General features: G+C 41.9%; 1 protein-coding gene across 1 annotated transcript in view; it reads left to right on the top strand.

Moving 5' to 3' along the window:
* The window catches only part of ARHGEF38 (Rho guanine nucleotide exchange factor (GEF) 38), a gene marked incomplete at its 3' end in the record, with an annotated part of 31,299 nt that extends 5,030 nt beyond the window's left edge, over nt 1–26,269 (top strand). Inside the window, exons 2-10 of the mRNA XM_008938344.1 lie at nt 4,986–5,179; nt 7,723–7,846; nt 12,184–12,331; nt 15,334–15,351; nt 19,744–19,943; nt 20,471–20,604; nt 22,247–22,351; nt 23,409–23,531; nt 25,949–26,269. Of these exons, the coding sequence (XP_008936592.1) occupies nt 4,986–5,179; nt 7,723–7,846; nt 12,184–12,331; nt 15,334–15,351; nt 19,744–19,943; nt 20,471–20,604; nt 22,247–22,351; nt 23,409–23,531; nt 25,949–26,269 (1,367 nt within the window). The remainder of the gene's footprint in view (nt 1–4,985; nt 5,180–7,722; nt 7,847–12,183; nt 12,332–15,333; nt 15,352–19,743; nt 19,944–20,470; nt 20,605–22,246; nt 22,352–23,408; nt 23,532–25,948) is intronic.
* Between the last annotated feature and the right edge of the window lie 398 nt (nt 26,270–26,667).

Here is a 26,667-nt window from a genome sequence, read left to right as displayed (position 1 = left end):
CGGTTCAGATGCAGCCCATCCTTGGTTCTTACTTTATTAGCATATTAGCTCCATGCCACAGGAGCAGTATATTTATACCGGTATATGACACACTGGAAAGGTTTATTTGTGAGTATTGGCACTAACAATGAGGGCATTCTTCTGTCATCTGATGATAAGCTTTCTTCCCTTCCACTGTGGTCACATGGGATCTCTGCAGTCCTGTCAGCACACATATAATTAAAGCAGACTGCTGTCAAGGAATTGAAGAAAGAACTTGCATATTGAATGTAAATATATTCTGTACCTTATGGAACAGAAATATGATCAAAGATCGAATGACCTAATTGCAAGGAAGTCTCTGATCCAGGTTTTATGAGTGAGCCTGTTGCCCAGGAAGACTGGTGCAAGGTCATTCTGGTCCTGTGGTGTTCTCCTGTGTTCAGAAAAGGGACTTTTTGCATGTGTAACTGACAGCCCATGTGCAGCAAACCTGTTCCTGAACAATGCTGCTGTTATGTGCATCTGAAAGCAGAAATAAAAAAGGCATTTTCCACAACGCTCTCCCAATCCTCTTCTATTTCAGTGCCCAACTTGGAGTTCAGTGGATCTAATTTGCACTATGTTTGCACCATATTGTTGCACTCTGATAGCTCTGTTCCAAAACTATAAGGACACCCCTATGAAGTGGTCCCTCGCAAGGGCAGGGGGATCTGAAGTAAAACTCTTCCTGTTGTTAGTTCATGTGATGTACTTCTGCAGGCAGCGTGGGCCTCCATCCTTTCCTGCTGCTTGTCCCATTTCATGCCCTCTTACTTCCAATGATCCCAGTGTCTTTGTGCCCTGCAGCCTTCCCGGCAGCCACAGTGGAAACAGGGGTGTAAGGGGCAGAGTCAGGAGCGTGGTGCAGAGGGAGAGGCAAGCTGCCACAGCAGCAGTCTCCGAACTTGGCTGCCTGTGTTTCATTCCCAAATCCAGCTGATAAAAGCTGGTGTACATTGCTGTCTGTAACAGCTAGGTTATCTGAGGGTACAGGCTATCTGAGGACATGATTTCACAGAGGAGTACTTTCATCCAGGGTGGCATGAAACTCAAGTTTTACATGTGAAAACACAGTAGTGCTGTAATTTGCTTGTTATACCTTGATAACTTATGCCTTCACTGCTCCCTTGTGCCAGGCAAAAACCCCATATCTGCACAGCCTGAGTGCAGAGCCTGTGTGCCTCTGAATGCTGCCTAAGTGATGCAAAGGCCTCTTACTCTGTGCACTGACATCACTATACTTGTTGCTACATTCTGTGCCAGTGCCTTCACTTTTAGATGGAAAGCATTGGATATGGATAAGGAGAAACCTGGATCCTGTCCCCAAGGGCAAATGGGATGTCCAACCTGACCATCTTACTTGGGAGGAAGGATGGATAGAGCAGCCCTCTCAGAGTTGCTTGCTCTCTAGGAGGGAAAGCCAGGAAAATCTGCATGCATAGATCTTGCAGGCCTGCTGTGGCTGCTCCTCTGGCATGATGCTGTGGATCCTTCAACCCCTCCCCTCCCCTGGGCCTAGAGGAGAGCTGCTGCGTTTGCACATTGCAAGCTGTATTCCTCCACATTCTCACTGCATTGCTGGATGTCTCCATCTGGGGGATATTTTTAGACTTCACACTTGCAAGAAACTGTTTTTGGAAGACGTGCGGCTGCTTTGTCCATGTCATCACATAGTGAACCTTTTGCTTCTTGCTGTGTAGTTCAATATACAGCTGGAAAACCAGAGTTATCACCTTCCTCTCCAAAGCAAATTCCTCCAGAGAGGTGACTCCTGCAGATAACTGACATCACAAAGCAACAATTGCAAACATTACTGTCTACTTTACATTTTTATGCCTACTAAAAGTAACAATTACTTTTTGTTTTCTGAACTGGTCTTAAGATGCAGGTGTCTAATAAACGGTTCCACAGACAGTTTTTTCTAAACCGGGCATCTCTGAGGATAAATGAGTCACATTCTTACTGTAACAGTTAATCCTCAGCAATGTCTCTTCCTGATAATCCTCTTTCTCAAACCATTACAGGCCTGGTACACATTACCAGGTAGAAATGAGTCTACTTATGTTCCAGATGTGCACTTGCTGTTTGTGCATTTATTGAACTTTCACTTACTTCACAAGGATTTCAGCAAGCTACTAATGTTCTCAAACTGGTCAAAAGCAATCAGTTGAACATGAAATCACAGGTTTTGGCTGTAATCATCACTGCAGGATCTTGCTGTTACATTCTATAGAGACAGACATGCCTGAAATGAAAAAGTGAATATATATGGAGCGAAAATAGAAAATCATATTGCATTTAGCAAAAGAATACATTTATTAAAAAACATGTTTTCTGTAAGGAAACAGCATCTACCTCCTATTTCCCACAGTTATTTCTTCCTGTTGAGAATAGTTTGTCTTTCTTGGCATTATTATCTATCATGCAATAAGGATAACAGTTGAGTCCTGACGTAATTCAAGAATCAAATTTGATCAGAGCAATCTAATGACATAAACTGAAAGGACAGCCTCTCAAGGGATTGTGATTCAAGCCTGAAGTGGGATACAGTGGCTTTATTTTGCTCACATAATACTCTCCTCTGCCATCAGTATAAAAGATCTGGAAGTTGTTTTGCACAGCATCTTGTGCTTGCCTTCAGATTCCATCTGATATCGTAACAGTGCTGCATCTGAGATGAAACGATACTTCTGAGATCTTCCAGAACATCTAGTCCTCTCTGCACTTTCTCAGGGGTCGCCCTGAACTCTCCCATACAGTCACACACATGTAGACATTTTCACACCCAGTCTCAAGAGAAATGCTGATTTTGGTGCAGAACTGGAATGGAAATGGATTGCTCAGGTGGTCCTTGTGAATTTATAAGTGTTGTTACATAATGTAAGCTTTTAGAGAAAAAAGTACCTGACACTTTAGCAAAGCAGTCTCATTCTGCAATCCCAGCAGAAAATTGTGGGAGTGATACTGGTACCAATTTTCTCTCCTCCTCACTAAAGTAAGGCAGAGTGTGTTTTGTCCAGCTGAAGAGGGCAAGTGATAGAGTAGCTTTGGTGGATGGGTTCTGCAGCAGTGCAAGCTCCTGTGCAGGCAGTGCACTCACACCGGCAGGGACACACTAGGGCAAGATTCAGCTTAAAATTGTTCTAATATCCCAAGCCTTGCAGAGGGGAGACATCCTCATCATGTTTCCATTTTATGGTCCGTGTACAAACTTGATGACAAAGTGTTGATGCCTGTGACAGACTTGAAGGCTAAAAACTGAAAAGCAAAAAGTACATCTAAATACAAAAAAAGTGTGCTCCCTCCCAGTTTGTTCAGGTTGCTTGTCCTCCCTGTTTAGCAGTGCAGAGGCAGAGGTGCAGCCCCAAAAGCTGCCAGTTAAAACAGTTAACTGTGGTCACACCAGTCTCACTAGAAAACCTGATGGGAGAAGCATTGATAACACAACTGTCCTTTCTGGGTGTCAGTGGTCAGCATAATTGCAGAAGAGGCTGGGGATGATGATCCATTTGATTTGTGGCATTTACACCACTCAGTGGAGGATGGCTCAAAGTCCTTTCTCCTGAAAGCTGCAAGTCCAGCTCCAGGTCATCACCTACACCTTGGCTGGTGTTGTACAGGTGAGCTGCACGCTGTTTGATGCTCACTTGAGTGCTCATGACCTCGCCCTTGACAATCAATTCAAACAGCTGCAGTATATCCAGTACTGGCTATCAGCAAGCAAAGCATCAGATAGCGCTTGCTGTTGCCTCATTATACAGCACGCTCCCTACCAGAAGTTGACACGCAGGCGTAACAGTCTGATCCTCAGCAGAGATTCACGTCCTTTGCCACCCAGCAATAAAAGCCTGTGCTGTCAAAGCACGACCTGGGTAATGCAGAGTATGGTAATAATAAGTCCATCTTTGTTGGTACTCTGCACCATCTTGTGGCTAGCAGAAAAACATCAGAAAAGCCTCTGAAATCTTTCACTTGTTTGTTTTGTTTTTTTTTTTGTGTGTGTCTGTGTATGGTTTTCCTAATGAAAAATACAGATTGTCAGTGAACACAGATAAAATTCTTTGTACTTTGTACAGCTGACAAGGATGTTTGTAGGGTGGCTTATGAACCAACGAAAGGGAAGACCATCATTAAGGATAAGTGGGTTGTGTGTAGGTCCTATAACACACATAAATTACCTCTTTTTAGGAGACTTGCATTTCCATGTATTTGGAAAAAATCAGATATCCTAGTTCTTAAGTATGGAAAAACAGTTAAGAATGTCTTGAACCAAATGACCTCTGTTTTTCCAAGACATGTTTGTTATTGATCATTAAAGGTTTTCCCATAGTCTCCTGTAATTCCTTTGCCTCTTTCAAAGAAGTATTTTTAAACAGAATTACAGGTTGCATTGTCATTATTAGCAACATTGTCTTCTTTTGGAAATTTGGCTTCCTGTACCTGCAGCCCTCAGCCTCCCATGAATAGACTCAACATTCCATTGTACAGAGCAAAGGTTATTCCAGTAAAGCTGATTTATAGTAAACACGACCTTTTTCTTCCACAGGAACATATTTCCTCCCATCCTCCAAACAGATGTCAGACCAATACTGTTTTTTCAAAGGAGTAGAAGGGCATCAGCTCTCCCTGAATTTCAGTGTGACAAAGATCAAACTCTCCTGTGCTCCATGGAAAATTTCTGCTCAAGTACATAACATCAAAGCCATGGGAGCTGGTGATGGGTTGTCCCCATACTGCCAAATGGATGGTTTCCTTCACCAAATCATGTCTGCTTTTAGAGGAGGGAGATGGGATGATACTCGGTCTGATCGGGGTTTGCCACTTCTTATGCTTCTTTCCTGCTCCCTATGGCAATTTGGAAGTTTCCAACAGGCACCAGTTACGTTCCCCCATGGCTGTGCAGCACAGGCTGGGTGAGCAAGCAGCATTATGGTGCTCCTCACAAACCTCCCTCTTTTAAACAGAAAAGATGGCCCCGCAGGTGGGGGGGTCCGCAACCCCTGCCACTTCGCTGCAGGAGGATGAAGAACAGGTTAGCAGACGCATGATGGCCAAGAGAGTGAAAGTCATTGCAGAACTCATGCAGACAGAGAAAGACTATATCAGCGACCTGGATCTCTGCATCAGGGAAGTGATTCAACCCCTGAGAAGCAAGCAGGTGAGTGATGGGGGCGGAGGATGAGGCACTGACGTCAGGGTCTCAACTCACCCACGTCCTGCGTGCAGATAATCTTAATGCAAGCACAAGTGTTGGCATGAGAGTGTCGTGGTGCCAGGAGCAGGTCCAGAGCTGGCTTTCTGGAAGGATGTGCCAGGGCTCTAGCAAGGGGAGCAGGAAGTCAGGTATGCTCCTGACACTTGCGCTGCCCTCGCATAAAGCCTGCATCAAGGTACTTGCCCAGAGGGCAGCTTGAATGCTATATCCCTGCTTGTGGGCTGTAATAGCAGCTTCCACGTCTCTTCTGCTCTCTCTTCTGCCTGCTCTGTAATTATAAACCCTGGTACATGCCCTGGCAGACTTTCTTGGGCACCTCCAAAACCAGTAAACCCAAGTATTTTCCATGATAACAACCCAGGATGGCATGCTGCTCCCCATCGAGGTTAAATTCAATTGTAAAGATAACTTTACCCAGCCTTTCTGACAGCTGTGCTGTAAAAACACCGTGCCTGACAGACCAGTGAGCACTTCAGAAATTTGCATTCTACACAAAAAAAGGTACATTTAAGAAGATCGTAAGGAAGGCTCATAAACTGTCTTTTAGGCAAATGGTTTTATTAGGCCAATGGTACCCATTTTCTTTTTCAGCTAGGACTTCAAAGAGCACTTTTCCTCAACATTATTTCAATTTGTAGAAAAATTGTGCAGCCAAAGGCTGGGAATAGAAGAGACTGTCCAGAGAAAGATTCGTAATTGTTAGGTCTACAACCTAGCATTCACAGAGGCAGCACAAATGATATCTGCTGCTAATACAGAATCAAAGTAATTTTAAAAAGCCCTTAAACCAAATATTCTGTAGGTAGGACTTCTTATGAAATTGGTGACAAAATGTCACCATTTTGTAGATGTAGGGGTCAAAGTATCTTTAGATGATGTTGGCACTGACTCTTTGGGAAGTGTTGTGGCCAGCTGCAGCCTGTGCTGTTTGAGCTCCTGCAGGACCTTTTTTTTCATTCTTAAAACTCTGTCAGAGTTTGTTCCAACCCATTTTCAGAACTACCACTATCTGCTGGCATACCTTTAAGGAGTTCTTGACTTCCTTCTTCCTTGACTTGTTCATCTACTTCGAAACAGTCTCCACTTGACTCTCTCTGTAGCCTGGCCAGCACAGAGTGAGAGTATTTCCTGGTTGAACCTGCGAGATTTTTGACAAGTGTGCTGTATTCCTTTGCTCTTTTTCAGCCGACTGAAAACATGTTTCAGTTCTGTCCTTTGTCACTGTATTAATGTGTGTAAGCATCCACACACAGCGTATTTCCAAGTACTATGTAGGAATTGTGCTGGAGTGGAGGTCGGAAGTCCTGTGCTAGATTTACACAGGAAAAGTAATTTAGAGGTTATAACTGTCCTAATTTAATAATCTCTGCATTTTTGAAGGGCTTTCAAGAATGTTGTATGGTTTTAAGGCTAGTTCTTGGATAAACTACCATATTGAAAGTTTGTAATGTGTTTAGAGAAGGATAGCATTTAGAAAATTGACCTAGCAATGAATCTGTTTCATATTGCCAAATGGATAAAACATGTTTTAGCCCCTATAATACTTATAAAGAAATTAACTGCATTAGTACTGAAAGTACATTTCTGATTCTGTTACAATAGTATGCAATTTGATCCTCCTGGCATCTGATAAGCTGTTAGGTAAGGCAGCAATTAAGTTCCTAATGGAGAGAGATCTTCAGAGAGTATCTATACAGATGTAAAAATCAGTCTTGCATTTGTTCTCAGTATTAGCACGTTACCACTGGCTATCTCCAATTGTCACTGAATATTAACTAGTGCCCTACTATGGAAGGAAATAAATAACTACTGCATGAAAAGTATGTGTCCTGGAAATGAGTAGGGACACAGAACCACATTTTCTGTTGGTGTGAACTGATGCAGTTCACTGAAGTAAATGTGTGCCCAAGCTCTGTAGGAAGCTCTTTAGGTTGTATTAATACCCAGAATTGTAAATGTGTTCCTTTTAGTGGAAATTATATGATCTTGATTACATTTTTGGCCATATAGGACAACTGACTTAAAAGGCTACCACCATCTGGAAGTGTTTTACCTGGTAGCTGGCACCCAAGTCTCAGTTTCTGTAGCAGCCTCTGTTAGCAACTGGTAATCAGGGAATGAAGCCTACTGTCAACTATTCTTTTCCTCAGTGGGAAAGTGAACAAATATTTTAAAGGGTCTTTTCTTTATTCAGATGATAATGTTTATTTCCTTCCTAGGTAAACACTTTCCGATTAGGAATAGTTCAAAATAAGGTTAAAAGCACTTGATAACATGGCCTTTGTTAGCTGTGTCAACTGTGTTATACTCATCTGAAAACTGTGTTTGTGTCCTTGAAGCCACAAGGAGGATGTTTATATGAGGTTTTGCAGAAGTGGTGCTTCCTGGAGTGTTGAACACCCAGGACGTAGCAAGAGAAGGTCTCTAATACACAATGTCCTTCTTTATCCTTCCTCAGTAGCTGCTCAATATTTGTATTCCATTAGATTGCTCACTTTGACGTGGATGGCTTGTTTAGCAACATTGAATTGGTCCATCAAGTATCAGCCAAACTGCTGTCATTGTTGGAAGAAGCCACGACAGATGTGGAGCCACCCATGCAAATAATCGGTATGTTTACTGTCCTCTTGAGTTCTACAAAGCTACATGAAAGAATAAACATAACACTTTCCTGTCCTCTACCCTCATCAGACTTAACTAGTACCACTCCCAGAGGCTAACATGCTACAAGATGTCCATAATGACACAGGAAATATAACATGTGAAGCCTGTCCAGTTGTTCTACTGTACTCATATGACCATGATGCTCTTTTTCCATCCATCTGGATGTTGAGGGGCAGGAAGGAAGGAAGGAAGGAAGGAAGGATGGAGCAAGTGAGTTTAGCATGAGTAAAAAATTCAGCACTGAGTTATGCCACATACTGATAATAACCTTTTGGTCTAGTGTGATATTGCCTACCTGACTCTGCCCATGCTTACCCCAGCTCTTATATTGCATACTTATAATACGCCATTAAAGAAAAGCATTAAAAATTATTGGAATAATAAACACATCACCACCCCGCCCACAAACATTGTTAACATGTATATACTGGCAATACAATTCATGTAAGAAGTGGTTAAGTGTTCTTGACAAGGTTATGGTCCACAAAGGCAAGAAAGCTGTAACTGCTATGAAGTTTGTGGGAATCTGTGCAGGAATGTCTGTAGGGATCATGAGTATTTTCAGCAAATGGGTTGGCCCTAGATATGTCACAACAGTCACATGTTCTGCAGGTCAGGCCATGAATGTTAAGGCTGTGATCTATTCACCTGATATTTTTGCACAGATGGAGAGATTTAAGAAGTTACCACTCATCAGTTCTCCCATAACTGCTTCTTCAGGGCAGAGACAATGGGTGATCCACCTTAAGGGATCAGGAGAGAAATCTTTATTTGCTTCAGTGCAAAGTCAGCCAGTTTAGTTTAAAAAACATCCAGCCATGATTCATCACTGACCACGCAGCACAGGTGACATATTACAGAAAGAAGTCCTCTTGCAAATAATGGGGTAAAAAATTATCAACTAAGAAACATGATATTAAAGCATATGAGGCTTGGGAAAAGTATTAATCCACCACGTCTCAATCTGGTTTGCCAAGGCAACAGCTTAACGTAGTTTGATGCAACTGTGTTGTTTGGCAGTATTTCAATAAAAGTGCATCATGGTGAGTCATACTCTTAATAAGCAATGTTCTATTCTAGCAGGAAGTGCCTTTCTCACAGCCAGGAGAATCATCCTTTTAGTTCCCTACCACATCCAGAAGCAGAGACAAACAATTTTATCCATCTATTAAGGTGTATTTCCCCAGAAACAAAGGACCATGAAAAGGTATGGGATTGTGGGTAACAGAGTCGGCTAACTTATGGCAGAGGTCTGAGACATTCCTTCCCAGGCTGAGACAAAAGCAGGGAGAATGATTGCATCACTATAAGCAATAACTTAGTAAGTTTGTCATCCTCTACAAGTACGTAAAGGTGATAATTTTGTTCTCAGAATCTTTATAATCAGTGTAAAGGTTGTTAAAGCCAGTCTAAGGAAAAAGCAGGCTGAGAATGTTTAACACACACCCATCTTATTCTGTTGTGTTTATGGTGTGTAAACATTTTGCACTGAAATACCTTGCTTTGGAAGTCAACCCAGTCTCAGTGAGGTTCAGGAGAACTGCTAATTCACTGGTTTGAAATGAAAACAATGTGGTTGATCATATTCAAGTCTTATTTTAGCCTATGTTCTTCACACCTTCTGCTATGTCCACATTGACAAGTAGTAATGTCCAATAGCAACAGACTTGTAGAGTGAAAGAGTTGCTGTTAAGGGCCTGGTACCATACCACACATTTCAAGAGGTCTTAGTTCAAAATGGCTGTAGTCTGTTCCTGTGGATTGAGAGATGCCCTTTATGGTTGGACAGTGTAAGATGTGTCATTGGAGTGCAACTTCTCCTAATTACCGTCCTCAAAGAGATCCAGTTTGTGTGTCTGTGCCTGCTCCACCACACAGCCCAGGCATGGGAGATGAGGACTACTGAGAGACTGGCTTCAAAAGCCCTTCTCCTAATCTGAGCTAAAATGTTGATGTAGACAGAACGTTTGTGGTGCTTGGTCTTCTGATGCTAAACACCACTGAGGTTAAATACCCTTTCTAGTTCTGTCCTGTAGTTTTTCTCCCCTCTGTTCTGGATACTGTATAGTTACATGCAGTCGTATACAGAGGCATATGAAGAGTCAGTAACCTTACCCTGGCTTTAGCTATGGGTAAAGATTACTTTACCTTCAGTCTCCCTCTCCTACTGCTGTCCACACAGGAAAGCCACAGGGAGAAACTCTTTCTGTTGCTCAGGGCTTCCTTCTAGGATTTTCTCTTTGAGACTTGTGACCACCACACTTAAGAAGAGTCATCAGGCAGATTTTCATCTGACAGAGTGCAAAAGACTCCATATTTTTAAAGCTGTGCCCAAATACAATGTGGTTTTGGTCCGTAAAGCAAGATCCCACAGTGATACGCCCAAAGCTCATCTGATTTGGTCCACATGGCTCAGAACCAGCAATAAATCTGTCTGCTTTTAAAAGAACCTATCTGTAAAATCAACACGTGATTCTTCTTGTCATTGAGCATCAGTGAAAGTGTCTGTCATTGTGGCACAATACATCAGTGAACAGATCTTGCTCATCTCTTTCATTCTGGAGAAGAGAATGAAAATTTCCAGCCTCTAGTGTATGCTGAAATGAGCTGTAAGTTTACAGCTTGCATTTTTGCTACTCAAAATGTAACCTCACTCGGGGGCTGAGTGTAGAGCAGGCCATGCAAAGCACTTGAGGCTCTGCTGAAATTTAGTGAAAGCTGTGAGAGCTCAGCGCCGCTGAGAATCAAGTGCCAAGGGAGCAGGAGCAAGAGGAAGCTTGTTAAGGTTTCATCTTACACTGCTGGCTAATGAAGGCCTGTATAGAGAGTTCATGGGAAAGTCAGGAAGCTATGAGCATTGGCAGCCATCAGCATTAGCACTAAGCACAAGAGAGAGAATAGAGACAGCTAAAGAGCACTTAACTATAGGGTGATGGTGCTTGTCTGGCTGGGGCCTTCCAGTAAGTAAAATGAACTTGTGTGGTCTTAGCTCCACCGTTGTTGTCCCCTTATTCACACCTTGATACCAACATGCATCAGGCAGCCCAGTTAACCTTTGCTGCTAGGGGAAAAAACCCAGAGCTGTGTTACTGTGGTAACTGAGTCATTTTTCACTTTAAGACGGAGCAGTTCAATGCAGTGTATTATGAAACAGCCCACTTTGGTCAGGATGAAACATGCAGGATGCCTGACAGCTTGGCGCTCGGTCTGTGGATGAATAGAGAGCTCCCAATTAATGTGGTGTTCAGCTTTTAACTTTCATAATCATCGCTATAACTCAGCAGGAATGTTTATAAAACGCCGGACTGGTTTCCACATAGGTGTCATTTTCAGTAAATGCCTGAGACAGGCGTTTTCACTGTTGCTGTTTATTATATGCTTTTCCAAGGATGCTGATCAAGGTGCTGCTATGTAAGGGTGTAAGAACTGGATGAGTCTCTCAGCAGAAGAGATGAAGCGTGCCTCCTCCACCCGGATGATGTTTCTTACATTCACAGGAGTTTCAGGCTGAGCGAATTAGGCACCAGAATTAAATGGGAAATGAGTGCAGGACTACTTTAGTGCCTCTAAAATTCCCAACTGTTCTTTGGAGGAAAATGGTGGTGTGGAGGACTGAAAATGGAAATGTTTTCTCCCTTCAGTTGTACATAAACCTAGATACTATATAAAAATGGCTGTAATCCACTGTGATTTTATTTAAGTAGGGGAGGGGTGGAGTTTGTTCCTCTGTCATGTGAAGAAAAATCTCTATTCTAGGCCATAAAAATTGCTATTTCAGGATTTTGCAAAACATATAAAAGTGAAATGGCTAATGGGAGATGGTAATTATTCCTGTTATAACCCACTTAAGTTCATATTCAGCTGAAAAAAATGTCAAAAGGAAAATTAACAGGCTTGCATTCATCCCTTCTGCCAGCCCATGACACAAAAATGATCTCCCCTCAACAGTTAAGCTCTCCTGCGTGGTTTCCACTGAAAGGGCATTAAGCTGGGGGAGTGAATTAGGGGGTTGTGTATGTAGGGGTGTGAGGTATAGAGATTTCATGCCTTTTCCTGAGGGAATTTTTGTGCATTAACACTGATATAATGGTGCCTCACTATGACAAAGATGAGCAGCTGAGAAATACATGTAATAAATAATGCACATAAACACACAAGATCGTTTTTAAGGGAAGTAAAGTGGAAGCCAGCCTTTTTAGCTCACGGCTAATGTGGTGGAATAATAAAACTCCTTCTGAGATGCTGTTGTCTAGCTTGACACGCTTTGTTTTTCTCCTTAACAGGGGAAGTGTTCTTGCAGATTAAAGGCCCACTAGAAGACACATATAAAATCTACTGCTATCGCCACGATGATGCACACACCATGCTGGAATCCTATGAAAAGGATGAAGAACTGAAGCAGCATTTAAGACACTGTGTACAGTCCTTAAGGTAAGATCTTTTCAAATGATGATTTCCGTCCATAGTCAGTTGCCTGGCAGGGAACATTTTAAATGGATGTAGATGAAAGGTCCCCTGTAAATCTGGAGTTTTATGAGGCTTGCTGGGAGCTCCGGCTTATGCTGCTTTCATGAAAAGATGACAAGCCAGGGGCCATGATTAGATTTCTTTCTTTCTAAGATGGCCAAAAATAGCACAAGAAAGGTTGCTCTTCCTTTAGCTTCAGTGCCCCATACTGGCAAAAAAAAATCCCAGTGCTTCCTGTCTTGGGCTATTTGGAACACCTTGCCCAGCTCCCAGGAAACTTGCTGCCCCCTTCTTCAGCAATTCTATAGCTTGAATTAAAACACCCTCTAACGGAGCTGTTCACACGCACTGGTGTCTGGGTTCCTGTTGCAAGGCCCCAGGGATCTGAAGTGGCTGTGTGGTGCAGGACCCCTCATGATGGGTGCATTTGAAAGTGATCAGTGTTGGAGCAAGCTGCCAGGTCCCACCAGTGGAAGGTGGTTTTTGCTGTTGGTTCCAGTGCCTTGGGGAAATGTCTCAAGAACTGAGGATGCCACAGAATAACAGATCCATCTTTCCTCCAGTGCAGCTTCCTCCTGCAGCCAGTTGCAGGAACCAGCTCATTCACTCCATGGAAAGTGCTTCTCTTCCCACTCATAAATCCCTTTGCCCCCTGACTTTCCAAAACACATCACACAGCACGTCAGGAGGGAACACACCACGGTCTTTCAGATCAGAGGTCTAGCTCTAGCTCCAGGAAAAGCCCATGTTGCATGCTTGCAGGAGCAATGTAAAGCTATCACAAGTAATGGAGTGTACATTAGCAACAGATATTTCAACCACAGCCCAGTTAGTGATCTGCCTGCAGAGATGTGTTAAGGAGATGGGAAGTACGTCCAAGCAAAATCTGGAAGGAGTGGTTGAGGAAAATATTAGCAATATTAAAAGCGAAATGTTCACTTTGAAGACAGGTTATTTTGAAAGTAGGGCTTATTCTGTGCAACATGTCCAGTTGTTAAATGCGTAACGAAGTATGTGTGCAGCATACTTAGGCTTTAACTACCCTGGAAGTTGAAAGAAAGAGATTTTCATATAAACTCAGTCTTTTGGGCTGAAGGATGGCCAGGTATCTCTCCTGAGGGGGTGTTAGTTGCTGATGCCAACAATATTCTTTTCTGGCTAATCAAGAGAAGCCACTACTGTCATTCATTCATCCCTGCTGCTGAGTCAAGGGAACATGGAAGGAAATAAAGATAAAAGATAAAAGATAGTGACCACATACATGCTAGGGTGGATGCTGCCACTTGAATTCCAGAGCCAGCAAGAAGAGCTCCTGTTCCAACATCACAGCTGGGATTTGTGAAGAGAAAGGATATTTTGTGCTGAGCCACTGTGTAGCCTTTGCTAGCAGGAAGTGACAAAGCCTTCCTCAAAATGAAGCCTTGTTTTTTCTTCTTCTTTCTTGATTGGCCTTTAAACAGGAACCAACAACAAAAGCACTGGTGCATGTATGCTGCATTGTGTTTTTTTCCAGTGCCTAAAAATTGCAGCCAGTTCAGATATTAAGACCTGAAGGTGCACACTCAAATGCAGAGCTGTGTTCACCTAAGCCTGTTACTACTGGTTGGATAATACTTGCCCTAAGAAGAAAATGACACAGCATTTTTACCAAATAAGTTGTAGTCTGTTATAAATGTGGGGGCTGATGATGACTGTTCTTGAAAAATGTTTACTTCTTAAATAATTTTTTTCTTTCCTTGGAAAGAATACTGTTCTACTTTTTTTTTTTTTTTTTTTAAGTTAAAATGGGCTAACATCACTAGGGGCTTCCATTCCTCAGCTGAGTAGTATCTGCCATGTGAAAAACAACCTCTGTATCAGGGGCAATTTGAGAGTGGCAGTCTGCACATCTGTACAGACAAATCAGATTTAATTAGTCATGCTAAATTCCTACCCCTCCTGTTGACTGAAGAGGAGAAATTCCATCCTAAAATGTAGTTGTCTGCCTTGGAGAGACGTGCAAATCCATATTCTGTAGAGTCCTGTGTCCAGCAGCAATTATGCAAACGGGGGATGTTGTTTGCTAGCTTAGCCAAAGAAATGCAGCTGGTAAAAATGAAAGGATGCTGACAACTACCTGCTCTGCTTTCAGCCTGAAGTAGCTTGGTCAACTATTACAGGGGCAGAGGGATGCCATAAGCACACAAAGTGCTGACAGTGCAGAAGCAATCAAAGCACAAGCTTCCAGATGCTCACTTAGGCATCAGTGGGCAAGGAGAAAAGAGTGCAGGCAGCCAAAAAGCAGCGGCTGATGTTGTGATGTCAGGAAGGCCTAACACAGAGATGGAACAACATTTTGATTCCCTTGAACGTGGGCGAATTCATACCATAAGGAAAACTCCTATGCCCGTTTTTGCATGTTTCCAAACTACAGTCATACGCCCCTGCTGCTTTTGGTGTATGTTTCAACACTATCCTACTCTGAAAAAGTTTCAGCTGATGGGTAGCCCACAAAAAACTTAACAGCTTCCTTGAGTCTATATACTAAAAGACTGAAATATATTCTTTCTCATTAGAAATACAGTTCTATTTAAGGAGAGTAGATGGGAATTCATGTAAAGTGTAAGAATTACATGTTCATTTTACTGTTTCTGTTAAGGACCTGATGTTACTTGCTATTGTTAGCACAGTGATCCGAACTTCCTTCTGTAACCGTGTTAGGACAAGGCTGGGTCTTACAGCCAAATCTGGGTTTCTGACAATCCTTTCTTATTTGGGGCCTTTTGAAAAGATATAGGGCCAAATTCACTGGTACCCTCTGGCTGTTTTGTGCAGTTCTGCTGACACATAGCAGCCATAAACCTAAGTTAACTGGTCAGTTACAGCTGCTCTGTGTCACTGAAGTGTATCAGAGAATCTGGTCCCTGATCTGTATAAATCTCTTTAGGAGGAATCTAATAAATGTTTTGTTTTCTTCTCTTTTGCAGAAAGATATATGAGGAAGAGTAAGTACTATGTTTTTCTTACATGTAAAATAATCTTTAAATCATCTTTACTTTATTTTCAGTATGCTTAAAACTGTACCTGTGGAAATTTTAAGAACACAAGCCTTTGGTGCCAGTATAACCCATAGATTTTTCCAGGACGTGATAAAGACTCATTTTTTCCCTAAGCCTGTCTAGTTTTCTGATTATCACTGCACAAGCTTTGCAGTATCTTTCAAGACTTGCAGTTTATGAAACTACTTAATTTGGTTGCCAATTCATTTGAAGTCCTTTATTATCACCTCTCTGCCATATAAATGTGCTTAGAGAGCTCTGACATCCCTGTGAGAGTTTGTCAACAACATAGTGTCAGTCTTTGAAATCCAGACAGTCTGAAATCACTTTGCATAGGCCTCTGTAGACTTGCTACAATAGGTGTTAGGTTCACAGGTAAAGCTATTTCTAAGGTGACAACCACTTCGGTAGCCCCACATGAGAAGTCCACCTTAGGATCTTCCCTCTGACGGTGGCTGGAAGAGCATCAGAAATGAAGAAGCTCATTGCAACACTTGCCAGACTACTCACCCAGCCACTGATTAACTTGTGGCTAAGAGACTTCTGTGCCAAATGTGTCATCTTTGAAAAACTATAAAAGAGAGTTTATCACAGCTGCAGTTTCTGGATATCCAGCAGGTTGCAATCACTGAAGTGCAGCGTCTCCTGAAGCTGCCTGCAGGGAGAGGTCAGAGGAGGGGTTGGCTGAACTGGAAAAAATGATTACAAACCCAGACAAAAATATTAAGACAGAAGAGGGGAGCAAGTGTACTCTATATTGGTAGGAGAGGAACACCTATAAAGTCAGAGAATTTTATCACTCAGTCAGTCACATACCATAAATAAGATCAGTGTAAAATATACTTTGAAGGATTTGCATGTTGAAATTCTACAGTTGGGGTTTTGGTGTTTTCAAGATTTGGTCTATGATAGGAAATAGGTTTTCTGCATTTTCTTTCAGTAAGGGACATTCTTGTATACTCCTGTCTCCCAGGAAGCAGCACCCCAAGAGAAACAAAACACCCAGAGAGTGATAATAAGAGCATGTGAGACAGCAAGGCATATAGAAAGAGCACAAGACTGGCTGCTCTGCCTTGCATAACCCTATCAGAAACAAATGCCTAGTTTTCTCCAAACTGTTGCTAGTGGAGTGTATATAACTCATGTTCTGAGTTGAATCTGTCTCTTACAAAGCTGTACAGAGTGTAATGACCCAGGTTTAGCTGCTGGACCCTCCCTGAGCTTGGCTACCTCGCAAGGTGTGGTGGCATTTGCCTTCCCCACTGATCAGCAGGGCACTCAGAAACACCACGACCTGCAACTCCCTGCAGAGCTCACAGAGTCTCAGCAGCCCTTGGGTAGGACCACACCCAAAAATCTGGGTAACGTGGAACTGGAAAATACAGCATAACTCACCCTGAACAGTTTGTGGTGTTGCTGCTCCCAGATTGCTTTTCATTCAAGCATGATCAAGAAAACAATTACATAAATAGCAGCCAGTGCCACCCTTTGCTGGCAGCTTGAGAGGCTGAATTCTGCTTGGCTTAACAAGTGTGCAGCCTCACTGAATTCCCTGGGCTTGCATGAGGGGCTGACGGCACGCTGAATTATTTGCCCTATGTGTCCTGTGCTAAAATGAACTTGAGCACAGTAAACCATGAAGCCCGAGACTCTAAGTGGCTCTGCAGCCTGTGACACCCATGCAGCACTTCAAAACTGAGAAGCTGAATATGACACTAGCCCCAGCCCTGCTGCACCGTTCGTACCCCGCTGCGTGAGCCCCTGGACCTGGCTGCTGGCTAATGAAAGCAAGTGAAACTAAAGCTCGAGTCACCTGTTTTTGCATGGCTCACCACTATGTATTTTTTTTTTTTAAACAGATGGGAATCTTTCTGCATTTCTGCCTTTTTTTTGGAGGGAGGAAGGAGGAAGGCTCACTGCACTTAAGCCAGCTGCATCTACTGCACAGCTACAGAAATAATTTGGGATGAGATTAGTACAGCTACACATGACCTAGAATACTTGCTAAATTCACAGTAACATGGGGGGACACTGAAGCAGCATCACAAATGAATTACCAACTTAATTTTCTCCACAATAGATGTCACAAGCCGTTACTCGCCTCTTTCAGTCTCAGGCAAGGCCACGTCCTGCCTGCATCCTGGCGGGGCACACAGCAAATGGGACTCGTCCAGGGAGAGTGGCTATCATCAGCTCATCTTGCTGGGGAGAATTAGATGAGTTGAACTTTGTGGCATTTGGTGCCCCAGGGAGTCATTATCTTATAACAAACCTACTATCTCTCGAACCATATTGCAAGACTGTGTCATGCAGATATGTGAACAGAGGGCTGTTTATCACTTGGGCAGCTGTCCAAAGTGCAACCATAGAAAGAGAAGACACTTGAAGATTTTTCTGTTCATGAGGCAGCTTTCATAGATTTGCATTCATGGGGCTTTTCAGAGAAAACAATAACAATTTAAGTTTTTTTTTTCATTATTGCTGCCAGAAGCTGGAAGAAGGGAACATAGCTCTCTATATTTAATGTAAGATACAGGGGAAATGAGGGGGATTGAAATGATGAGAGGGTTTAGGGACATCAAGAAGCCTTAAAAGACGTCTACTGTTAATTTTTTTTTCTACAGAACTTTTTTACAGTTAATGCCTGTGCAAAAGAGATGGTTTAAATATGCAGATGCTTCTTCTCAAAGGCATTCAAATTGTTAGTTAATTAGTCAGCAGCAAGGATTGGCTCCTGTACTTTTTACACATATAAAAGTGGGAATGAAAGCTTTTTTTTCTCTCTCTCTGTTGCACAAAACAATAGATGTTAGCCTGCAAAACCTAGTGGCTGTTCCCTGGTTTTTGTATTTTCCTTCTACATTGTGTTATTGTTTTTCCATGTGCAGAAATCCTTTTTTGCCTATCATTAACTCTTGCATAGTTAATGTCAAACAACCTTTTCCCCTCTGAAGCAGCCTTTTTGAGCATGCAAACAGAAAGCTTGTTCTGGTTTACTGCCCTTCACGCTGTTATCAACAGCTGACGCTCAGTTTCAAAGGGGAGGTCTGTGAGTCACAGGTAGTTCAGGCCCGTGCTGGTACTAGAGCGTTGCCTGGTTTGCTCAGGAGTGTGCTCTAATGAGGAGAGACCGATGCACATGTCTGCCCTGCTGCTGGAACCTCAGTAGTGGCTGGTCCTGTCCCTTGGCCTTGGCCACCTGGTGTTACCTAATCTGGGGAGACTACCAGCCACATGGAAGGTAATGATGGCACGTGTGGCTCGGTTCTACCCTTCCCTGTTTTCTTCCAGGCTGCTGTGGTGGCCTGCAATCTGCACAGCCTCTCCCATTCAAGCCTAGAGAGTGTGAGCAAAGCCTTTTCTCCAGAGTGCAGCTGGAGAACATGAATTTAGATGGCTGGTAACTCCACTGCATGGGGCTAGATTGCTCATGTGGCCTTGATAGCCTGAGCTGCTCTGGTGCCTGGGAAAGCTGCTCTGCTGCCCCTGTCAAGCCAGCAAGGATTGAACCTGGAGCCACAGAGTGTCCCTGTGCCCACACTGAAGCTGTGACTTTCCTACCCCCATTCTTATGCCACCTGAGGCAGCTGCCTGCTTTGCCTTTGTGTAAGACGACTTCCAGCAGGTAGGATCAAGCCTGGACATCCTGTATGTTCAGCATTTCCCCAGGCCAGATCCGGTACCCTTTGGAAGCTCAGGCATCATTAGAAGTAGCCTACTGGCAGCCAGCAAAGAAAAACCACAGGTAAAAGACGGTAAAGCTTCAGAGTCACTGTGGCAAGTTGAGAGATGTTGTAGGAAGGGATGCAGCCATGAACAGGCATCCCAGCGACTCACAGCAAGGAAGTGTTGCAATTTGAAGCCTGAGGGGCCAGAGCAGGATGTAATAGCTCCACTCACATGTGTTTCTCAAGCTTCCTGTTATTTGTTCTTCCACCTACATCTCCCTTCCTCAGTGTCAGGGTGTTTAAGTTGTACCACATGCACCCTTAGACTGAGTGGGACAGTTTCAGAGGTAATGTCTAAGCAATGGTCTGACAGGTTGCTGAAAGTACAGGAAGCTCAGACCCAATGTGTGTGCATTGAGGGGTTGAGGGGAGGGTTTCATTTACAACAGCCCCTGTTCCCTGATGATGTAGCTTCTTTCTTGACTTAAGTGGTAACTGCACTTCTATGACTCAGTACAAAGCACTGCTCTGGTTTTGATATTTTTTGTAGTTGAAAGCTCAGCTGAAGGATTTAAAAGACAGCAGCTTTAATGACTACACAGAAATAGTAAGATGTTTTTGTCTTCAAGGAATTTCTTCTTACATGACAACTTTTTGGTATGAATTACAGAGGAAAGCCAAATCTAACAGACATGGGATCCCTAATGATCAAACCAGTGCAACGGGTGATGAAATATCCCTTGTTACTCTGTGAACTCTTGAATTCAACTCCTGCTTCTCACCCTGACCACAAAGTGCTACAAGATGCCCTTTTTGCTATGAAAAACATTAATGTGAACATCAATGAACTTAAAAGGAGGAAAGACTTAGGTAAGAAAAAGACACAGTAAGTTATTCTGTCTTTGAAGTTTTGGATAGGCAATTATAAGAGCAATTTCAACTCAAATCATATCACTTAAACAGTTTTGGCTAGTGATACCCCAGTTGGGTAATATGCTGGATTTCAAGAAGGTACCAGATGCCTTAATGTCACTTGTCCTCAGCCAGCTATGTTTTCTGACTGGTAACTCCAGAAGTATGAAAATGATGAAAGAATTCATGTTATAGCCCATATAGAATTCATGTTCATTGCCCATAATGCAGTTGTGAACACTGATATAATTAAGATGCAGTAATAGCAATATTTCTTACAGGCTGGCCGTGTTGAAGCCCTAACTTCACTATGCCCAAGTCCAGTGCTGATAACAGGGTTTTCATCATCTCAAGCATTTTCACACAAGATTACAGCAAGTGACATCAAAGTGTCTGCTCTCAAATGGTTTCATATTTGTGTGCCCGTCCTTGTGAAAAGCCCTGTGAATACAGATTATTGGTGTCATGAAATTCTCTGTCTGCAGTGCTGAAGTATAAGAGGCATGATGATGATGAAACCCTTAAAGAAAAGTTTTCCCGACTGAATATCCACTCCATTAGCAAGAAATCCAAGAGGGTCACCAGCCATCTGAAAATACTGACGGGGGGAGAACCTCAGGTACTTACTCATCTAACTGCAGATTTGCGTTGACAGCTTTGGTTCTGTTTTTGCACTGGGCATTTTTAAAAACATGTTGGAAATGGAATTTGTGGTGTTGCTTTTTTTCTGTATCATTTATAAAGTCATTTTCTGACTGTCACAGAAGACAGGAAAGATCTTTGTGATTGAAATAGAAAATAACGTAATGTGTTCTCCACCTTTTCCTTTTTTATTTAAGAGTTTCTCAAAATTCTGATCTTCAGCAGAGAGGAAGTGACTGGTAGTTTTGTGAAACTCAGCCTGAGGTCAGCACTTTGTGGATAGACTGGCAATAGTTACTGTGGGTGCTGAGAACGTGCTCAATCTGCCTTGCTCCACATCATAACATTCAGGTTCTGAACCCACCAAAGAAGATGAGGCTTTGCCTCTATCTGTATAATGACCTGGGACCGTCAAAACTACCAGGGCCAAAGAACCCTGTGATAAGTCCGACGGGTGTTGGGTGGCCCAAAATAGAATGTTCCTTCATAATTTTGAGGTTGTAATTCAAAACCTAGCAGGATAAATGTTCTAATGAATGCTTAAATCCAAATTTAAAAGAAAATAAATTATAACTGACCTTGAAAATTATATCCAGTGTACCTCACTGCATGAGATGGCTGATTATACAAGGTCATTTGCCTCTCTAGATGTGACTTTACAAGGTAAGCACCGTTTTTTTCTGTTTTGCTTTTTATCAGTGGTTTCCCCCTTTCTTTGATGCAAACTACCCACATTTATTTTTTCTGTTCATTTATTTGTACAGTGGAAATTTTTGTATTCAGAGTGGGACACCAGCAAGGCTATAAAAACAGAGGAAAACAGGGAATTAAATTTGATTAAGAGAAGATATTATTTTTTTTTTCTTTAGAAGCTTCTGGTTTATGCTTTCTTGGTTTTCTTTTAATTAAGCTTAAAACAGTTGAGAACTGTTTTAGAAGCAGGATACATCTATTAAAGATTCAGTCCTCTCTCCTGCTTAATTAGACTAAGGAAGTTCCCAGTTCGCATCTCTGAAACACTCTGTCACCGTTACAGCAAGACCACTAAAAACAAGACTTGAGATTTCTCGAATTCCTCAAGTAAAATGTAGACAGAAATAAACGTATTTTCAGTGTTTTTTTCAGCAAGCACAAAGAACTCGTACAAGCCTATTTCCAGCTGCTGAGGTTTCTAGCTGAAGAGCTGGCATTGCTCTAGAGGTAACAGCTCCACCTACAGCCTGCCTGAGGGAAATCTCCCCATCACCCACAAATAAGCACCCATAGAAGTAATGCCATGACATAAAAATATCTTATGATTTTCACCATTGTTTCCTCAAATGAAGCAACAATATAAGGAAAATGAAGAGTTTTATTGGCACACGTAGGTGTGCTTGTAGTAAAGCAACTCCCTGCCTTCACAAGGATTAAAAATCAAATTTTCTGTCACGTTGCCCTGTGCCTTTGGTTTTTCTTGGATTAAAACTGGAGCCTGGGATAATTAGGGGATAATCCGTTCTGTTTACGAAGGGAGGAGTTCAGGGAAGGTTTGGGATTTTTTCCAGCAGTGCTCTGGACGTTTCTTTCATTAGCCAGGCTGGTTTGGGCTCCCAAAATAAGAGTGGAAACATCTATTTTAGGTGAAAGATCAAACTTTTAATAAGGAAGAAAAGTTGTTTCGACGTTTAGAGAAGACTGTGAAATTGTGTGTGAAGAACATTTCACTCTCCTCGCAACATCTACAGGTGGGTGCATACCTTTTGGAAATCTGTGGCCACAAACCATGTCCAGAGCCAGTTTAACACACATCTCTGTCACTGGTTAAGCAACACCAAATTATTTATAAGCAGGCTTGCCTACATCACAATATTACAGAAATGAGCTGTGTTGCTGCTGCATTGCCGAGCTCATGGCAAAGAAATGTCAAAGCCCGCGCTTCCATGAGCAGGCTCTATGGGGACCCAGAGGTGCAGTGCAGAAAAGAAGCTATTGTCTGGTGCACAGTTAGGACCTTCAACAACTGTGTGAAGCCATCATCTGGGTTATGCACATCTGCTGCAGTGGAACACCAACAGCTTCTCACTAAAAATGGAAGAACCGACTTGCAGCCACATGAATTTAAATGTCCTAAAATAGATATAATGTCTTTGCTTTAATCATCCTTTCTGAAAGCTGGCTTTTACCTTACCAACTTTCCCCTCTTCTGGGGATAAGTTGCCAGCTTTGTAGATAGCATGAGGGCCTTCAAAGTCTACGTGTGCCACAACTGGACACAAAGACTGTTTGAGAGGTATGTAAGATCAATAGCCAACTGGCCAGAGCTTATTGCAAATGTATCTTGTTTGGTTCAGCAAACAGGGGAATAGTTCAGCCTCCAATGGGTTGGTGCCTGGAATGGTGTGGACAGTTCCTTATCCAAAGGGATGCACACTTCATTAAGATTAAAATTCAGAAGTAATAAGTGAAATCCACCACTGTAGTCCTACTTAGTCTTCCAAAAGAGGCCTTTGAGGGTGCATGGGTGATGAGCTGGCTTCTTGCTGAGGAGGGCATAATTTTTTCACTTGAACAGTAATAACTTGATTCTTAAATAGTTTACATTGAAAATAGATAAGACACAGGAAAATATTGTCACAGTAAACATTCCCACAATGGCTGGAAACTGCACAGAAACTGCACAGATGTCAGAGATGGAAAATATTTCTGATTCCATCAGTAGTATTGCAGTATCTGCATGAGTGAATGTGGTACATTAAAACAGATCATAATACAGTTTCATCTTCCTACCGTCTTCTCATTTAGGATTCTATACATCTGGCTGCACAAAACATAATTTGGTTTCAGGAAATCTTGCAAGACAAAGATGATGAAGTCAATGACTGTTTGAAGAAACGGGACAACACTGCAAATCTTTGTGAGGACCTGGTAAGTTTATGCAGTGCCCAGTGTTACCTGTATGTGTAAGAAAACAGGTCTGTGCAAGGAAACTAGGACAAAAAAGAGCAAAAAATCTTAGGATTCCATTGGCAAAGATGAGTGGCTTTTTTTTAATTTTTATTTTTTATTTTGAGTTTCTGTAAGAAATAAGAAAATTATGTGTAAGTGCACTATGTTTTCCTTAAAAGAGCTACAGAAAACTTCCCAAGCTGAATTCCTGAGTTTAAACTAAAATCTTTGTGTTAAATTTGCGTGTTTCACCTGAGCTTCAGACAAGAGGAGCAGATCTTTGTTTTGCAACTGTTGCTAACAACACTTGCAGTTTTAGAGTGACTTCTGTGATCTTTTATGCTCATGAACTATTAGCTGCTGGAATCATAGATCTGTGAAAATCTCTGCTTTATTACCTGTTCAAGTAAGTGACTATCCTTCCTATAGGGAAACCATTAAAAATCTGAATACAGCCCAAGCTAGTAAAAAAAAAATCATTATAGTTTTTCAACTAGTCTATTTGTTTTAGGGTCCAAATGAACTCTAATGCCTGGCTGTACTAAGTTAGACTGAACTGTCTCTTCAAAATGGGGCAGGCTGCTTCTTCAAACAGCTGCTTAAGCTGGAAAAATTCAGAGGTGAAGGTTGTCTTATAGTTTCCTAGGTTTGTGCTGACTGAAATAGGGCCATTCAATCCTTTCCAAAACACTGAAAACAGTCTGCCAAGAAACAGAAGGATCTTTGACAGACCACATCCTCCCAGATAATGACAGAGAAGTAAGATGTTGTATTTCCTTTCCTTTGAAGTTCCCGCATTTGAAAAGAATCTGAAAAACTAATCACAATAATCAGAAAGATATTTTCAAAGTCTTTACAATGAATAAATGCATAAAGTGCAGAAGAGTACCCCTTTATAATTGCAGTGGTGAGTTTGTCCACTCTGGAAGATGCCCCCATATTCAGAAACATCAAAGAAACGTGGAAGTAATTCTACAATAGAGGAAACAGAAAACTTCAGAAAAAACTTTGTAACTCCTATTGGCTCATGACCCGGCTATTCTGAAGGTCTATGTAATTAAAAAAAAAAAAAATCTTATTTGTTTTAACAGTGGACATTGTTATTAACCATTTTAATTTCTACTTATTATCTATTTATTTCAGTGTCTATGATTTACAAGTTTAAAAGGATTCTCTATCCTATGTATAAGATTTTTTTAAAAACCTTTTGTTCTAACATTGCATGATGAGTAGATGTTCTCACCAAACAATCCATAGCGTTTTTCACATATTTTCCTGTACGTGTATTATCAATGGAGATCTCAGAAATGGGCTCAGGTTAATCTTGTTTGGGATTTTTTTTTCCTATGTATATTTGCCAATAATTAACAACTTCCTCTCTCATTATATTGTAGGGGAGATTTTAGGGCAGAAATCCCTAATAACCTCTTCTCTTCCAGAAATCAGATGGAGCAGTTTTGAAATTTTTTTTTTCTTAATGCATCAAAAATTGGTTCACTAAACACAACCCAGTTTTTCAGGTGGAAATCAAGTAGGAGCTATCTTGGTGTACATAATTTTGGCCTTGGAAGAGCAATTCTGGTGCTAAACTAGACCTATCCTCAACTGTGGTGTTGTATGGAGGGTAGAGAGAAAGCTGTTCTTTTATTCTCACTCTCAATCCAACAGCTTAATTCATGTAGAACGTCCAAGAGCTTTAGTAAGATGCTGAGTTCCATTCACTACAAGCCAGTGCTGTATTTGGACAACTGACTTACAAAAATACATTTTATTTCATGCAATAATAAACCTTTGAGAAAATTAAAGACTAATGGAAAAGTCTGAGAAAGAATTTTTTTTTTTTATTAGGTGTCTAATTTTGTTGATTACTAGAAATAAAACCAACAAGCGTAACATAATTTAATCAAATCAAGTGATTGTTTGTGTTTGCTTAAACAGGAATTGAGCTACAGCTGTTCCCGGGGGGGGAAAAAAAAAAAGGCTTTGGTGGCATTCAAGACTGCAAGACAGTCATTTTAGCAAGACCTCATTGCCTCTAGACTGCATATTGGCATGGGCCTTCCAATTGTGGAAATCCTACTTGTATTGGACCACTTCACTGATCCTTGCCTGGTTTTAACTCAGCAGTACCAGACTAAGGGCAGTACCACAGGCTGTGTGCGCCAGGGGACCATTATCAGACAGTTGAAGCTGCAGAACTGTTACCTCTCCTTTGCAATATTATGAAGGAGATTCTAATTCATGCTAGACCCTGCTTGAAGCTGCTTCTGACAGCAATGCTTTGTGAAGAGCAGTTAACAGATTGCTTGATAGGCTGCCATCAGGCTTTGCCTGTTACTGGTCCTGAAGGACTGTATGAATACAGTAATACATAGATCTGTTTTATACCTTTCCAGATGGGGCAGCTGAACAAGCTCGTTTTGACTCCTCTCTCAGCACTGCAAGCTTTGTTTTCAGGCCCACAGAAGCTCATCCAGAAGCGCTATGACAAGTTGTTGGACTACCACAGCTACCTTCAGAGGTCAACAGGAGAAGAGCTGGACCTGGCAAAGAAAGACTATGAGGCTCTAAATGCACAGTTAGTGGAAGAACTTCAGGTATTCAACAGAGCAGCCAAAAAAATTGTGTTGAACTGCCTGCATTGCTTCATCACCCTCCTCAGGAATATTATGTCTGTAGCACTCCAATCAAATTCTGCTGTGGTGGTGCCTGTTCCAGTAAGTACAACAGAAACAGGTGTAGCTCTCTACCTTCATTTGTCTTTTTTCTTTCTGTATGATTTGGCTAGAGTCATGCAGGACACACAAACTACCTTGATTTTGTTTGTTCTGCAAAGCACAGTCAGGTTTGGGTTTGTTTGTTTGTTTGTTTGTTTTTTAATTGAAAGCTCAGCGAAGGTTAAGTTCTGAGTTTAAGTTTTGTCAGGCCTGGACTTATCATCCAGAATGATCCTAATGCAGCTGTTCCAGCTGCTACAGTGATAGTAATGGCAAGAACATCACAGTAAGGCAAAAAGGAGGCAGCTGCTAGCATTTTAGTCTCTGTTTCTTAGTGTCTACCCTGAGTAGCCCGGAAGAATGTACAAGAACATTCCTGTTGCTGCTAGACCTTCAGA

The sequence above is a fragment of the Merops nubicus genome, unplaced genomic scaffold (genome assembly GCF_000691845.1).
Source record: "Merops nubicus isolate BGI_N331 unplaced genomic scaffold, ASM69184v1 scaffold14774, whole genome shotgun sequence".
NCBI classification, from domain to species: domain Eukaryota; kingdom Metazoa; phylum Chordata; class Aves; order Coraciiformes; family Meropidae; genus Merops; species Merops nubicus.
Note: the sequence above shows the minus strand (reverse complement) of the source record. Positions and strands in the feature narration are given on the sequence as shown.